Source organism: Sinohyriopsis cumingii, chromosome 2, assembly GCF_028554795.1.
Source record: "Sinohyriopsis cumingii isolate HCF-2022 chromosome 2, ASM2855479v2, whole genome shotgun sequence".
NCBI lineage: Eukaryota > Metazoa > Mollusca > Bivalvia > Unionida > Unionidae > Sinohyriopsis > Sinohyriopsis cumingii.
This window is the reverse complement of record NC_142962.1, coordinates 101,361,060-101,378,704: the sequence shown is the minus strand read 5'-3', so window position 1 is coordinate 101,378,704 and position 17,645 is coordinate 101,361,060. Positions and strand designations below refer to the sequence as shown.

The 17,645-nt window shown below is 35.1% G+C and overlaps 1 protein-coding gene across 1 annotated transcript in view; it reads left to right on the top strand.

Annotated features, from left to right (window-relative positions):
- The first annotated feature begins 444 nt into the window (after window positions 1-444).
- Window positions 445-17,645, top strand: part of LOC149805490 (uncharacterized) — a 51,245-nt gene continuing 34,044 nt past the window's right edge. Inside the window, exons 1-3 of the mRNA XM_089934256.1 lie at window positions 445-570; window positions 1,833-1,919; window positions 11,596-11,634. Of these exons, the coding sequence (XP_089790382.1) occupies window positions 1,917-1,919; window positions 11,596-11,634 (42 nt within the window). The 5' untranslated portion in view covers window positions 445-570; window positions 1,833-1,916. The remainder of the gene's footprint in view (window positions 571-1,832; window positions 1,920-11,595; window positions 11,635-17,645) is intronic.

The following is a 17,645-nucleotide window of genomic DNA, read 5'->3' as shown; positions in this document are numbered from 1 at the left end:
CTAAATGCCTTTATGCCTTTTTCAAAATCTCTCTTTTCAGATTTGAAGTACTATTTTTGTAGATAGTGTTCTAAACGATCATACTATGGTGTAAATGCAATATATTTATTTTACTAACGTTACCTTTCTCATATCGTTCTCCCATTCCTTAATATGGTTTTAAGTTAACTTTGAAATAACCAAGTTATAAAAAAAATCTAGCGATTTTATCCTCTTTATGAAAATTTAAAACATAAATTCATGTGCATAAAAATTACGTAATAGTTACAGAAAAAATATTTATTTCGTTGTGTAAATGTCGGTAAACATTTTATCTTAAGGGTAATGTAGCCCACTCAGGTCAATGATATCTGTCACATTATTCAGTTTATCGTTAAATTTATCGAACGGTACATGGTACCAGAGCAATTTGCCCCACAAATAGATATCATATCGACTCTCAACCTGTGTTCTTAAGCAAACTGAACTGTATAGAAGTTGTGTATGTATGACAATATCAGAACTAAAATTGGCCAGTGATATACGCCAGATATCTGGAGGTTTCATCGAATGTCAAGAATTATAAATTGGGTATGTACTTGTTACAAACATGGTTCATTTTCTCATTTAACTATTTTAAATTCCTTCTATTTTGAGAAGATCTGTTCTTTACATGACAGGATAACACACCTAGCTCTAACGACGCCCGTTTAGTGGCTGTGTCTCTAAAATAGTTAGAATTATGGCAAGCAGCAAAGGTATCGGTGTTTTTCTATTCGAAATTATGAACTGTTCCAATCAACATCAACACTTCATAGCATTTATATCAGTTTGCTTTAGTAAATGACATGTCACTTGCAAGATTAAAGATTAGGTATTAATTAAAACCTCTTGAGAAAAAATACATTAACGTGTCCTGCAAATATCAGCTTAATATTCCTGTAAAAGAAGGAGCCAACTGGATTCGTTTCAGAATCAAATGTTGCTGGATAATTAAAAGCACATTGTGAATTATAACTTAAAACTGAATCTATGTAGTTGTCTGGAAAATAATGGCGAATGTAATTTTATTACAGCCTCGAAAATTCCACCGCAAGACAAAGCATTAAACAATTGTATATTTTATAATGAATGTGAAATGTATCTCTCCTTTTATTTATAAAGAGTGCTGTTGACTCCTTGTCGTACTTTTCTAAATTAATTTTATCCGGTAATATATGTTTTCTTGGTGTCAGAAAACATAGACTTTAGACAACAGCAGAAACTTTTCATAACATTCGTTATCTCTGTCTGAGACGTATTTGGGGAGCTGAAATCAAACATATATGTAGGTCTGTGTTGTTGTCAGCTCAATCCTATCTAAAGCAACTTAGATTTTCCAAAGAAATGTAGGCTGATATAAGCTTTTAAAAAGAAGGAACTTTCTCGCTTTAGCTTATATAAAAACTATTGACAAATGTTGTTTGTTTATTTTCGTTCATTTCATGATGTTTGAAAATGTTTGTGTTAATATGAAGGCCAAAACTAATCAGTTTAAAAGGACTTTACCAATGTCCAACTCTTACTGATTTTCATGAAGAAGACTTAGGTTACAGTCATAATTTAAGGTTCTGTACCATATTTCAGTTCTTAGTGTCCTTTTCTGCCAGTAATGGCACTGTAGTATTTGTACATAATGAAAGGTGAAGACATGCTAAACTTCTCTACTTTTATTAAAGACTCGAAGTAGAGATTTATATTGTTTTTCAACGAATATAATTAATCAATGGAAAACGTATTACCGACCATTAAAAACTATACCGTTTGTGCACAAATATCGGTGTAATCCTGAATAAGTTGTTTTCCACTTTCAGCGATGCTGTCGTGTGTACATCACATCAGCTAACTGTGGATTGAAAAAGTCCAAGTAGAAGATCAAAGAAAGAAATTTTAGAGCAATGGTAATTTAGTTTTAAATAGTAAGAATTGTATTGACCGATTCAATCCCTTTTAAAAGTAATCATCTATATTATGCAACATATCGAACTGTCCATTTCCTCTATGTATATTTGCATGTATGTAGGTAGGTAGGTAGGTTTAATTTGTATTGATTGTTGTGACTTTTGTCACGTTGAGGTTTATACCTACATTATTTTTGTCAAACGGTTGCTTACTAAAGCTTGAGTTCAATACCTAAACACAAGCTTTAAATGTTCTGGAAGCAAACATCTTGATAATTTGATAGAATGTTCCACTCTCATCCTGAGATTTCCATGACATTCTTTTGCGTCATATTTCAGATTACAGTTTGAATATAAATAGAGGTTTTATAACTAATGTCTTCATTCTTCTTTTATGATCAATTTGTGGAATTGTGTTTAGTTGTTCTCAGATATAATTTGAGCGAAATCATTTATTTAAATTTTTCATTGGAATAACAAAGTGATCATTGCCTCTCGTGAGTAAAACGCTACTTTGGAATTATTGAGGACTCATTCATTGACATGCTAGATTGTATGAGTATGGTACATCGACAGGTTAAATGCTAGTGGAACCTCAGCATATTCAAGACTTATGGTAAAAAGGCAAGTTAAAAACGTCAGGATATTATATATTTGTACTTGTGATTGGACATTTATAATGATTTAATTACAATAATGTGATTTTGAATTCGATGAAATCAATTGCTTTTTGAACTTTAATTACACTTTACTTGGTTAAAGACATAGTTGTAACAGAAATTAATTGGCGGCTCATCCATGATTTGCGTTTCATTGAAACGGTTCAAAGAAATGATAATTGTCATTGAAATGCAAATTTACTTTGTTTCGGAACTGCCATTGTCCCTGATCAAAATGTTTAATTTCACACATTGGAGACATCTTTAGAGACACCAGCAAATATTCACAACGCAAATAAAAGCTTTGAGTTATGTTTTAAATCCTACTCAGGAAGGGTTAGAGCCCTTGATAAAGAATGAGTTTCTTGAGACTGCCAGACACAAAGATTTCTCTGAAGCGAAAGCTTACTTAGCAAAGCCAGATATAAGAATATATTGATGCAGTATTTGTAGAAAATAAATATTTGGATACTAGTGCCTTTGGTTTGATTAGTATGCCTGTCGCAGGTTTTGAGAGGAAATTAAAGGAATTAGAGTTTTAACAAAACGAGACGGAATTGGAATCAACAAAGCTTCTGTTTCAGAAGGACATTTTTTCTAAATGTATTCGAATGATGTCACTACTGTTGTGATTAGTCAACAGTACAGAAGAAATTTTAAAAAATGTCTTTAACAGTAATTCCAATACAGCTATCAATCAAAGTATCTTTGAAGAATTCACAGTAATTCCTTACAGTTATTGATCTAATTAATCCTAAAATGAAAGTTAGAGTATGATAATACAATCGAATGATTATATTAAATAAATTAAAAATTCAGTAGATTTACACTGACTAATCAGTTAATAGGTCAGGAGCATTTTTAGAAAACCCAGGAGATCCATTCACAAGAACACGTCATTGGTTCATGTGATGTTCATCTACTCTACCTTGAAGATCATGAATGAAACATCGTACGTACGTGAATCATCTTTAAAGAGCAAACTATGATCACATGACATTAACATTTGAAAGGTCACAAACTAAATGACTCTTACAACAACTATCATGATGAACATAATGCACACATTATAGAAGAGTTTCAGAATTGCATTCATATTGATGTCAGGTCTTGGCATGAATCATGATTAGCAAAAGGTGGAAACTTTGGAAGATACTACTCGTACAGCTGGTACAGCTGGTAATTATTCCTTGAATCATTTGTCAATAAATCTTCCTGTCAGCATTTTGTGGTAAAAAATCAACTCAGTTTCAAACGAGTACTTACACCTCGAAAAATCAATTATCTGATAAAACGTATCAAAAATCCTCAATCTTCCTATGTGCAGTTTGGCAAATAAGCATCAGAATCAAGACAGATATTGCAGACGTTCTTATTTCTAAGATTTCAGGGTCACAGCCTTGTATTGAAAGCAGATTATTGGTTGGTTCAAACAAACCCATGTTTGATTCTATTATGGGACTAATGTTCCATTCATTTCGAAAGGTTCTATTTCACTTATTAGTCTTTATTCCAAGCCTATTCCAATCAAATTATTAATGCACACATAATCTTCTCAGAGTCTTTAGTGATCAGGTACTTTATCTATCTCTGCGAAATCTTCTTCTAGAGAAAGTGTTCTTATTCAGGGAGAAGAGTGCGGCTATACTAATGTTTATTTCTATTGTGTTAATTTGACATGAGACTTTTGTCTCAGGACCTCTGATTGTTACAACAGTAAATAAATGACGTATTCTTTAATTACAAGGTAATGACCGAGCTGAGCTGAACAAAAGGTTGTAGTGATAACTGAGACGCCTTCTTTGGATCATAAAGTTGAAGTTTTTGAGAGTGATGTCCCTGTTATATGTCTCGCTTGCCCAATTACCAGAGCTATGACAAACGAGCTCTTGAGAACGGTGTTGATCAGGAAATTATTCCTTTAACTGACAAATGTATTAGTCAGTCTTCTGATGAGGTCACTCATTCTCTTAGTATTGTTTGTCACAGTGACCATATGTTTATCACATTGATCTTCCATGTACTACTCTTTCTCGTTATTCTTATCTGAGTGACAAAAGAAAATTACTCATTGTCGAACAGGATCAAGATCCTAAGACATTGCTTTGATATAGGGAAGGGTTGAGATGCGTATGTGCATTTGCTATGGGTTGCTGCTATGAAATCAATTCATGAATGGTTGGGTATTAATTATTTTTGAAGTACGTTTTAGACATACACTCAAGATCTACTGAAGTTGTTAAAAGATAAATTTTCTTCAAGCAATTACGTTTCCAAGATTAATTTTCTTTCAATGTGCCTCTGATTTTAATTGTCAGTTTTCAAAGGCTTGTGAAGTAGCATGAACAAATATTCACTCTCCTCAGACAACAATGGAACTAAAGTATGGCAGAAATACAAAGGAGATACGTTTCACCCTGTTGAGAGTAACTTGGCTCCTTTGCTAATATCTACAATCCTCTTGGAGCCAAGTTGTATGGTCCTTATACAGTTCAAAAGAAAATTAGTGACTTAAATTATATCATTAACACTCCTGGGAGGCATACAAAGAAACAGGTTTGTCATATAAATATGTTATAGGAGTAATTTGGTTGAGCGAGCCCAGTTAATGATTCAGTAAGTTTAGTTGTTCTTGTCTCAAACAGTGAGGAGGTAAATGATAGAATGCAATCTGATTATGGTGATTTTGCTTTAACCAAATTTCGAAATTCAAAATATTTTACAATCTGAGCCAGAAAGTTTCACATCTACATCAACATGAACAGAGTGAACTAAACCAGTTATTACGTAAACGCTCAGATTGTAGAATATACACCTGCAAAATACCATCCTTATTAGGTTAATCATCCGAAGCGAAAATGTTCTGGAAAATAATTCGTTATTTGCTGGAGAATGATGTGATTTAAGCAACTAAATGTAACTGGAGTTCAGTATGCAATTTTGCGCCTAAACCAGACAATGCATTCCGTATGTGTACTGACTGTAGGACAGTCTACATTGTCGGTAATTTAGATTCCTTTCCAAAAAGTAGAATAGATGAGTACATCGACCCAATTGGAAGGGCAAAGTATATCACAATTCTGGCTAACTACACTCACTAAAAGTGCAAAAGAAATGTGCAACTTGAGATGGACTTTAACAATATAAAACGATGCCGTTCGATATGATGTATTCTCGTCAACATCCCATCGTTTAATGAACCTGAAAGTATAAGGTCCAAATAAGTGTGACTCATAGATCGATGACGTCTTCATCTGTAATGATGCCTAGAAATATCATTTCGAACGTTTTTGATCTATTCAGCGATGCAAATCTGACATTGACTTTATGCACAAATCAGTTTTGCCGTGTTAGTGTAACATTTTTAGGACATATTGTAGGACAATGCTAATTTGGATATAGAGATGTTAAGGTTAATATATCCCTAAATTTCCAGTGCCTGTTAGTATGAAGCAAATGATGCGATGTTTGGCTATGACAGGATATTGTGAGAAAATTTGTTTAATGTTTTCCGTAAAGGCTGAACCTATGACACATTTGGTGGGTAACAAAGCCAAGTTTTATTGATCTGACAAGTGTACGAAACATTTGATAAGTTAAAGGCCATAATTAAAAGTGCACCAGTTCCTTCAGCTCAAACCTTTAGACAATATTTTTAATGTCTTTTGATGCAATTGATGTAGCGGTTGGTGGAGCCTCTATTCAAGAAGATTAGAAACTTCATGGATCATCCAGGGTGCTTTTGTTCTAAATGATTCAATAATCACCAGAAAAATTACTCCACAATCATGAAGGAATTCTTTGGCTTTAATTTTGTTTGCAAAATTATGAAGAGTGTATTAATTCAGCCCCTTCTCAGGCAATTGTATTTAGTGATCTCATCTCACTTACTTTAATTTGCCAAATGAGCAACAAAACTCAGGTGGGGTATCACAAGCCTCATGGTCTAGAGTAATAATGTCTTGTTGATATTATATCAACACAGCACCGTGATATGTTAGTGAACATTGAGAACCAGAAGCTACCTCAGGTGGTCTCATTTCTCATACGTTTTCGCCAAATAACAGACAGACAACTGTCTGGTTTGCTAATAGCCATCTAAAACATACAGGAGATCTAAGGATCTTGTTCCTGTTAGGCAACTAGTGACTGTTTTGTTACCGTGAATATAATAAAGAGAATGAATACTATAAAGAAGATCATTATGATCGATATCTTTTGATTGATCAATATGAGGAGCAAAAGTGACATCATCAAAGACTGACCAATAAATTTGTCAATAATTTTCTAATCAACATTATTCTCAAGAGTCTTTTTTGCATTGCTCTGGTAACTGGACAAACAAACTAGGGTATTCACTCTCAATAAGATCATCTTCTGCTCCGCAAAACGGCCTGTCATTATTTGCAACTGTATTAATTACAGCCTGATCTCCAGCTAGGTCATTGCCTAGGAAAAAAATGACCACCTTCAGTGGATAAAAAAGTTTCCTTTCCGACAGTCACAGATCATGAGACTATGTATGATGTCAACTTGACACAGTGGAGATGATCATTAACAAATCCACACTCTAATACCTGAACTAGAACACTTTACCTATAGCACAATTTCTCAGACAATGACAAAGTACCTGCTAACAACTTGATATGCATGTGTCAGTTAACATTTTAATAGGGATATACTTAGCAGAATAATCAGTAAGTGATATAGAATATTTCGACATGACTGCTTCATACTTCTCTAAAACAGAATCAGACTCGGATTTGTGTGACAGAACCTATGTATTGTGTTCAATATAAGAACTTGAAATTGACCTCTTAGAAACAAGAGCATTTGGAATAATTTTGTCTTTATTCTGCTGCTTATTTTTCAACCTGTAACAATCAGAAATAACGCGCCCTTTCTTTTTATAAAAAGTGTACTGTTACGACTCTATTTCCAAGAGAAGTGGGTGCTTATCTCCCACATCCGCCCCCGGCGATGACAACCCTTGGAACCCTTGGAAATCCAACAATGGCTTAAGTCTGATAAAACCTCTGTCAACCAAATCCAGCTCCAGGCCTTCACGAATGACGAAATCTGTTGAAACTGACTGGAGAAGGATGAGAGGCGAGTTTGTCTGGCGCCTCAAAACCATCAGATTTCTGGGCCATGTACGTCGGATGGATGACGGATGGATCTCCAAAGACATTCTTTATTCGAAACTTGCCTCTGGCAAAAGGTCGATCGGATGGCCACATCTCCGCTTCAAGGATGTCTCCAAGCGCAACATGAAAGCCCTTGACATCGATGTCAACACCTGGGAAGAGCTCGCTTTAGACAGGTCCAGCTGGCGACATGCTCTGATCACTGGTCTGAAAGACGGCGAGGACAAGCTATGCTTGCTAGCTGATGAAAAGCGATCGCAGAAGAAGAAGCAGCTCCAACCCACACCAGACGCAGCCCAATCACCAATCGGGACATCTCTCGTGGGCGCACTTCCATCGTCTCTCGAGATTAACGGATGCCAACACACACACACACACACACACACACACACACACACACACGACTTTATGGTCACAAACTGAAATAACAGAAATGAAGCATAACCAGCAAGTTTTGCAAAACTCAACAAACAATTTAATTATTAAAATGATAAATGAAAGATGTGAGAGGAACTTACAGTATAATGAAGTGAATCCAAATTTGTCCTTTTAAAAGTCTTAAAAGTCCTAAACGAATGAAAAGTCCCTTACAATTCAATGCTGGAAATGTGCTGGTCCTCCAAGAACCGTCACGTTGTCAACATAGCGTTGTCCAGTATTATTTCGAATATATTATAGCAGTTCCAGAAAAATATTATTGTTCAAAACGAGCACTTTCTATCACCACTGAACAGTCCATACAAATGTTTTTGTCTCGAAAAATATCTAAGTACAACATAAAATACGTCTGCAGACTGACATGAGGAACACAACAAATTTATTTCTCTAGAATGCAAAGTGAAAATTTAAATCAAACGTGCAGTATTGTGAATTAAATCCAACATTATTCTATATATTCTATCACAAGACCAAATTATAGAGTCTTCCGAATGAATTTCAGTGATGTTCCGAATGAATTCGAAAGTCTTGAATATGCTCATGAACCAATAGCTTTGAATGTGCTGATGTTACAACAGTTTTAATGTACAATTATGATATAATTCGGAATATATTTGAATAAACTGTTTGGGTTTCTACCCCAGAATGTATTTCATATCACAATAGAAGATATGATCTGGCTGAATTTTTATATGACAAAGACTTTTATTTGACTGTTTGTATTATAATCCACCTTTATTACCCCTTTCAAACTTATTTATACCTGGTGATCCTCTTTACTCAATGTGGTCCCTCCTCCAGGGTAGGAAATTATTATGCAAACCGCATATTACCGATAGTGCAGTCAATAGTATATTTGACTACTTACGTGATCTTATTCACTGCTCTGTTCTAAGCTTATCAGAATTTTATTTACACACGATCTACCTCTGTTTTAACGCAAATTCAGAACGATAAATTTGTTTCAAGTTTGGGATTGTTTGGAAGATATGGTGAGACGACATCATTATCTCATGATATAAAAGTAGTACTGGGAGATAGCCTAGGGATGTATGGGTTTGTCTGAACATTAAGGACATTGGGAAATGTAACGCTAAATTAAGCATTTTTATATTACTAAAATGATTTGAGGACAATAGGAAATGTAGTTTTAAAACAATACATACTAACCACCGCTCTGTCTGACTGATCAGCACCTAATTATCAATTGACCAACACCTTCACTTACTAATCAACACGCCGTCTGACTTGATCAGTATCCACTCTTCTAGTTAACAACACATACACTTACCCACACAAATGGTAGAATATTATATATTGCATATGAAATAAAAATCAAATCCATTTTAAACAAAACAAAGATTTTCACTACAACCCCTTTAATCTTAGGAGAGAAATGAGCAAGAATACTAACATAACGACACATGTTTCTACTAATAAACAGAAAACAGAAGACTGGGGACGGATTGGAAGTTGAGATTTCTTTATTTCTGCTCATTTACTGCTGTGTTTTCCCCTTATCCTATGTTAATGTTATCTTCTGATTTTTTTCCTGATCTTCTTTATTTCTGCTCTCATCCGCCAGTGTTGCCCCTCTTTCCTGTATTTTGGGGTATCTATATTGCCCAATAACTGACTAAGTAAATCTGAGCTATTCGCACAGTGCCCTACAATTCTTGAAATCCGACCAACTAAAGAGTAGTCCCAATATGATAAATTATGCAAAGCTCTACTTCCACATCCCAAATCTGGATAACTATAAAGCAGACTCAGAGGCGAAAAATAATCTGGTTTTGACATAGATGATCTCTGCTGACAACGCTATGAATGTGTGAGGGGATTCATATGAATTATACAATTGTATTGGTTTGCCTTGTTTGTTTGAATAGAGATTCTTCCAAACGGTATAATAGTTTTGGGATGACTACTCTGGCTACTGACTTATTTTGGTTTTCACTTTCAATTCTTCTGTATATTACTGTGTATAGGCATCGTACTTCGTTGTCTATGTAGCTTAGTACTGTGACCCTTAGGCCTATTGGGTCATCTTTTTTACCTCTTAATTTCTAAGGAGGAGGTAATTTGTGTGGTGTGTAGCATCTCCACGTGGTATCTGGGATGTATTTTAACTTTTCTGGGTTGATATATCGAGACTATAAGTCTATTTATAGTATGCGATTATTTTTCAGCTGTGTATCTTATTCTTCATTCTTTCTCTAAATAGTTTGTCGCAGTTTGTGAGGGCATGGGTCGTAAGGTGTTTGGTGCCGTGTATTGATACTTGTGTAAGGTACCAGGGTATCATTTTATTAGTTCTATTTGGGTGTATACAGCGCTCCATGATCTATAGACCTGGCAGCCGTAGTCAAGTTTAGATTGTTTCTTTGATGAGGATCGCCCACGTGAGTTCGTCATCGAGTATCATACCTCATAAAGTTGCCTTTTTCAAACTGTATTGGTACTCCGTTAACGAATAGTTTTGGTGCGGGTACGTGCTTTCGGCCTCCTCCATCTATCATGGGTTTGTTTTGTTCGTTTTCTGTGGGGGTGGATGGTATAAATCCCCATATCTCTGCTTATTTTCCTTACTCACCAATCCCTCTATGAAGTTGTCTGGTTACTTCTTAGCTTATGGGGTTCCAAACTCTCCATATGTCACTATCATAAGCGAACTGCGACACGTCGATGGTTCATATTGTTAAATTGAGTGGGAATATTATCAGTATTCACAATGACTGTGTTCATTATTATTATCATTATTATATTAGAGAGAGAGAGAGAGAGAGAGAGAGATGTAAAACCCGTTATAACGCTATTCCCTTATAACACGATGGCAGCCTAAATCCTATTGATCCACTTTAGGTGACCTCTCTTTTTAAAATCCTAAATATATGCTCTCGGAAAAGCAAATTAGTTTTACCCCTAGCAGATTGTTAATCCCAGCACTGCGTTTAATGTTGCCTTAACTTCACATTACACCGTTTCCGCAATAGTGACATGTACACAATTCAAAATTAATGTATATTTGATGTCCGATGAAACCCAGCGAACAAAACAAACGATATATGATCAAAAAATTATACTGATCACATTAAAATTTGGACCAGAGCATCGCGTTATAACTGGCTTTATCTGTGTATATATCTATAATGACTCTTATGTCGAAAGCGCTCAGGATAGCTAGATACTAGTTTCGCACTGTTCGTTGTCAGTTTATTGCATTTTTTTATTCAAGCCCTGACACACGTGCTTCCTTGCTGGATCCAGTGCACTTGAAAGGATTGTTATTCGCCATATGATTTGTATTCTTTATATATATATATATATATATATATATATATATATATATATATATATATATATATATATATATATATATATATATATATATATACAACTCCATTGTTGCAAATGTTTTATTAACTTTTTCAGGCATTAAACCAAGAGGAAGGAGAAGTTATCTATCAAAGGGTAAACCAATTTTCTTGTTCAGTTTTTAAATTGTTAAATCTACTCATTTACATATGTTTAACTCGCCATATTAAGAATGCATTTTATGGATCTGTGTGTTTTCCTTAATGATGATATTATATGATAAGCAGGTTGTTGTTTGTCATACAGTTTGTGTGATATATTTTAATATGTGAATAGGCTTCATCTTGAATTATGCACGTCATCACCAGTTTTAGTTGTTAACTAGGAGAAGTGCGCTGTATTATTAGTTGCACCGGTTTACAGCGGTATTTTTCCCGGTGGTACATACCACAATGATTTTCCTTTCAGCTGAAATATTTGTGGTTTTTTTTCTTTTATCTCAAGAAAATTGACATTTTCTTCTTAATAATGTCATGGATATAATGCAATGAGAGTTTGCTATGAATCAGAGCAAGATATCTTCTTCCAGCTATTGACAGACGGAAATAAATACAAAAGTGATACGCTCATGCCCCAGAACATTGAATTGTTGGTCCCGATTATAATTGCTGTATACCGTGGTACGTATCGCGGTACATTGAGAAATAACGTGGTTTACCGCAGTACAAAAAAGTTTGCCCTACCCAGCTTTTGTAACTACAGTATCAAGGAAATGTGCTATAATTCTATAATTTAAAGAAACATAGCCGCAAAAGTTTCAAATGAAAGTTAGTGGTAACTTTCCTTAAGTCTTTCTGGGACATTTTAACTTTGCATACATGAGTAATGCACTAAATACAATCTTTTTCTATTTTGCATTACATTATCATATTTCTAATCTATTTGTCCACGGTGGTCTACTCTGTCTTTATTAGATCCGTTCATTATTTCTTTATCTGTGGCTTCCCTGGGAATTCTGTTATTTGTGTCGTCACTAGTATTCTGTCTCGTCGCTGCGCGACTCGGTCAACATTAACAATTTGAAATTTCTTGCACAATATCATACAATGACTTGTACCACTTCTTGTATTCCTTCATCGCTGATTTTTCGGCGTGCGAAGTCGAATGCCTTCATTGCCGACCTTTCGGCTCGCGCACTCGAACTTTCAATGAGCTCCGGATACATGTTTGAAAATTCATGGTACATTTTTCTGGCCTCTTTGAGAAATCATTATTATGTCCTGGTTCGAACAGGATCGCTATGTCGAACCGTGCATCACATTTAAACAGTGATTAACCTTTGTTTGACACTACAAAATTGCGATATCGCCTGGGTAATTTGATTCTGCTTGACCATAGTAGCAGTTTCAGAATTAAAACACGTTCGTATCTTAAACTGTTGGTCATGAGCTGTTGCTTCCACTCGCGCCAAAATAGATGCCCGGAATTTAGATTTAATCTAAACATTGATATACTTTTCATCCCCTGACCAGATTATCAAAGAAATCTCTACCAGCTTCGGACAAATTTGCTATGTTTAAATCAGTGAACTTGATCAATATTTGGATTGGTTTTAATAGCGTTGAGAGAAACTAGTAAAACGAAGAAGAATACAAACCATGTAAAGATTAAGCTTAGAAAATGATTAAAGAATTGGTAAACATTGAACTGGCAAGGAGTTAAGCAATAAGAATGCAAATGAAGTCAAGAAAACTAACGATATTTTGTAAATGTAATTAATGCGTTTTGATTATAAAACATATTGAATGATAAATCTGGCAGTGTTGCAAATTTCGACCTTTATTGCCCTCTTGTATTTCTGTCTTTTATAACACTGGTAATTTTGCTTTACTTGTCATCGAGTATTAAGTGTTTGCCCAGCGAAAGATTGTCTTTGTTGCATTGGATCTGGTGTGCATCTAAAATTGTTTATCAAACTTTTGTTTATGATTGTAATATAATACTTGTAAACATGTTAAATTGCCTTTTGCCTTTCACTTAAGAATGTTCCAGAAAGTGATCTTGGTTACATGTTTGGTGGTAAAATGACCCACATCCTTGTCATCTTATCATGTCCTAGTTTTATATATAAGGTTGTGATCAAAATAATTATGTATCAATATCTTAATATCAGTATTGTAGTTATGTTCAGTTATATCTAATAACTACAAGGTAAAAAAAGCAACAGAATAAAGAGAGCAACTCCTAATGATCTGCTTCCTAGAGGTCAAGATCACGGTTTGGTATTGAAAGTAATATATTGGTTACGTTAAACATACCCCAGTCTGATCTTATTATGGAGAATACTGAACTATTCGTGTCGAACGGTTCTATATCACGTATTGGAGATTCTGCCAAGCCTATCCCTATTCGAAAATTATTACCCTCACTGAATTATGTCTTTTCTGTTTTTCTCTTATCAAAGATTTAATGGAAAGGGCCATACGTGTGGTCTACCTTTATTCTCTTTACTTGCTTTTCTCAAAAGCATATTTTTGAAACAACTTTAATTACTTTTTAAATGTATTTTTTATACATTTCTGCGTTTTCTTACGTTTATATGCCTATGATGTCTGCTTGCAGCGAGTTATGCACGTGACTAACATACCTTTCTGTAGGAAAATCTTTCTTTATTGTTCCTTGTGCAATGTGTACGTAGATCGTTTGATTGACCAATCTTTCAATTTAGCATAATTTATTTTAATTTTGTCATTTTTGATTGTTTCCTTCGAAATAAAATATATTTGCACGTGCAATGGACTTTCAGGATCAAGGCAAGTACGCTTCCTATCCTTTATTTAAAGCATTAAAATTATGTTTAAAAGCTTTGTCACATCTATATAAACTCTATTATAAATAAGTCTGCCTTCTTCAAAATATCAGAGTGAATATTTGTCGAGGTTTTAGAGCAATAAAACAAAATTTTGTTCTGAACGAAATGTTTGCTCATTCTCAAGTTTGGACGGCGTAAAAACGAGGTTTAATAATGAAGAATCAAATTCAAAACATAACTTACTTAAAAATAAAACCACTACTCTAACAATATCTAACATCAAAGAACGTATTACTCCATGCTTTAAAAAGCGCTAGAATTGACTATGATTTAAAATTTCAATCTTTCTTGAGCAAAGCAAGACATCAACATTTCATAATTATTATACATGCATTCATTTGATATCGAAGACATCACATCTTAAGATTCCGTTCTAGCTGTCCTTATATTACGTCTTCAACACATTCTAATCTTTGCCAGATTTGCCTACAGTGAATACACACAATTATTTAATTCTGGCTACGGAATTTGGTACGAAAATTTAACAGTCGTATAGAAATATCGACTTTGCATTTGTACTATCTAACTACCCTGCTTCCCAATCACCGCGCTTTACAATGGTCGAGTGAAATTAAAAAAACAAAAACATTGCAATCGGTGTCTGCTGTAGAAATTCTTGTAAGAACTCACGAAGAATTGAGTGTGTATTCGTACTCAAAGAATACCACACCAGATCCTGATGGATCAAAAACAGAGACTGCAGAACGTGTTTGGCCAGCGCCATCCCCTTCGTATTTGGACTGGCCAGAGCGTTTGGAGACTATATATTTTTATGCGCAAGCGGATCTGCATTGCAATGCCTTTGTACATCTATTGCACATGTCTGTCCTTTTTCAACGACGTCTTTGTCTCTTCCTACTACGAAGACACCAGAGGATGTCAGCTACTAGCGCAATAGTTCGATTTCTCTTCGTTGTATGTGTTGTACGTACGTCAACCAGTTTGCATCGGATAGTTGCCATACATAGACCAAAATTGCTCAATCGTTCCAACTCGTGCTCGAGAGGGCAGAAACCACACACTGGGATTTTCAGATCATTCGTTTGCTCCCATTCGCTAATGCACGGTTGTAGAATTACAATGTTGTGAGCTAGTTGTTGCATATTTGTAACAGATGCCTTTGTATATTTCAAAATCGACAATGAAAAATTTGATTTCGGTAGCAGTTTTACTTCTTGCATTTGGATTCCCATCACTACCGCAATATTGTCTAACGAGCCTACACATTGTACTGCCGTATTAAGTACTTGGATAAGTCGGCATACTGTCTTCCCGTTCCGACTAGTTTGGTACTTCTAGGACACGTATCTTGTTCCAAAATATTTCCCTACTCTCGTTGTTGTGGAACGTGTACGGACAAACGATCTCTAGTAGAACACGCGACGTTGTTTGCGAGTGGACAATGTAGACGATCGAGGATCTGTTTCTTTTTTCCTCTAATTCCATGAAATGGTTTCCACACATGTGTTGGATGGCTTCAATACATTGTGTGGTCCAGACTATGTGCGTCCTTTCTTGTACATCGAGGACGACTTTCGCTGCAGCATTGATATCGAAATCATAACGGTCGAGCCTGCTTGGTTGTTTAAAAGATGATTCTAGTTTTTGTGTCTTTACTCTATATTGCCTCGCTGGCCATCCCTAGAGCGCGTTTGGAAATTACTTTGTATGTTTGTGCACACCTAGGATCTGTTCTGGTTTCACTGCTTCCTTCTTTCTTGGCAATTGAGACAAAGCAAATACTTAGACTGTTTCGTTTCGCTTTAGTTCCAGCTTTCTGCTATCTGCACTATTGCAGCCATAAGTCAATGTAGCTTACGTAATAACTGCATGACTCTGGCTGCTTGCTTGGACCCCTTCCCTTTCGTAGCTTATTAATGTTAATAACCCATACGTTGCACAATGTATGCGATTTGCTTGCTAAAATAAGTAAGGGTCATGAGGCATTGAGGCTGTGACCTAGAATAATAATAAAATACAAAAATCGCCACAATCTCCATACTGATGCTGGTTATATTTGTTAAGGGAGTAGGTTCATATACCTTGCCTAACTCTTCACGCAGTAACACGCTCTGTAAAATTTGGTCAAATTCGTTTGAGCGAATTTTGATGTGTCTTTGTGAGGTTTTTTAAACTTTAATTACCGCCTGCGGATTGCCATCATTTCCACGTATCCGAAAGGCTTTCATTCCAGGATGAGATGTTTTAAAGTTTGTTCAAGTTCATTTCGGTAGTTTGGGAGAATGAAGTGTCTATGTATTGTTCTATTTTTAGTAATAGTTGGTGGCGGTTTGGTATCATTCGTACCAGTCTAAAAGGTCATCATGCTAAAATGCTTGAGTATAAACATGAACAAATTAATCCGAGCGGTTTTAAAAGAAGGTCGTTTCAACGTTTTGGGTGTTTTATGTTTAGAAAAGGTGTTCGCTATTGGTGTGGAGTCGTCATCATTTGAATATAATTGAGAAACATTGAGACAACGGTGTTCTGTGACTAGCTTCAAAATTGTGATTAATAGTTTTTCGATGATAGCAATTGTTCGTCTACGACCGGAAGGTTTTTATGTATTTTTCGAAACTGCGGTGATATGTGATGGCAGATTGGTACCAGTTTTACAAGCCTGAAATTACGTCGTACAACTGTTTTCTTATAATGATGATCAACTTCTATGCACCAGTTTTTAAATACCTATATATCTTTTTTTCAGTTTTAGTAAAACTGCAGTATTTATGGCCCCACAACATTTGTTACTATCGAAAATGTCTTCGTAATATGCCTTACTGGTCAAATTGTTTCAAACTTTGTACGGCTTTGTTTAGAAAAGACGGTTATTTATGTTTAGAAATTATGGTGGTCACGTGTAATAGCGGATCATTTGAATGTTCGAAAATGTCTTCATCAATGCTTCATTCTGTTCAGATTTATAAACTGTTCATCGATTTCTTTGAACAAGGTGTCTATTTTGCATCTCGTTTAAGTAACTGCGGGGCTTTTTGAAGGAGAATCAACACCAGTCGCATACATTTCATAGCCCATTATCTCTACGATTATTTCCCTTAAATTTGTTTTAATTCTCTTGAGCTGAATTGGACAAGCGTTCGTTTGAAGATATTTAGTAACAGTAGCCATATTTGATGTCGGATCGCCATCGTTGGTAAAAATAAAAATTGTTTTCGTGCCATTTTGTTTTATAATTATTTTTCATCGAATTCGAGTCTACATCAATAAGAAGTTTAATTATTTATATTTTTAATTGTTGAGTATAAATAGTTTGCATTGGTTTATTGGAATTTCT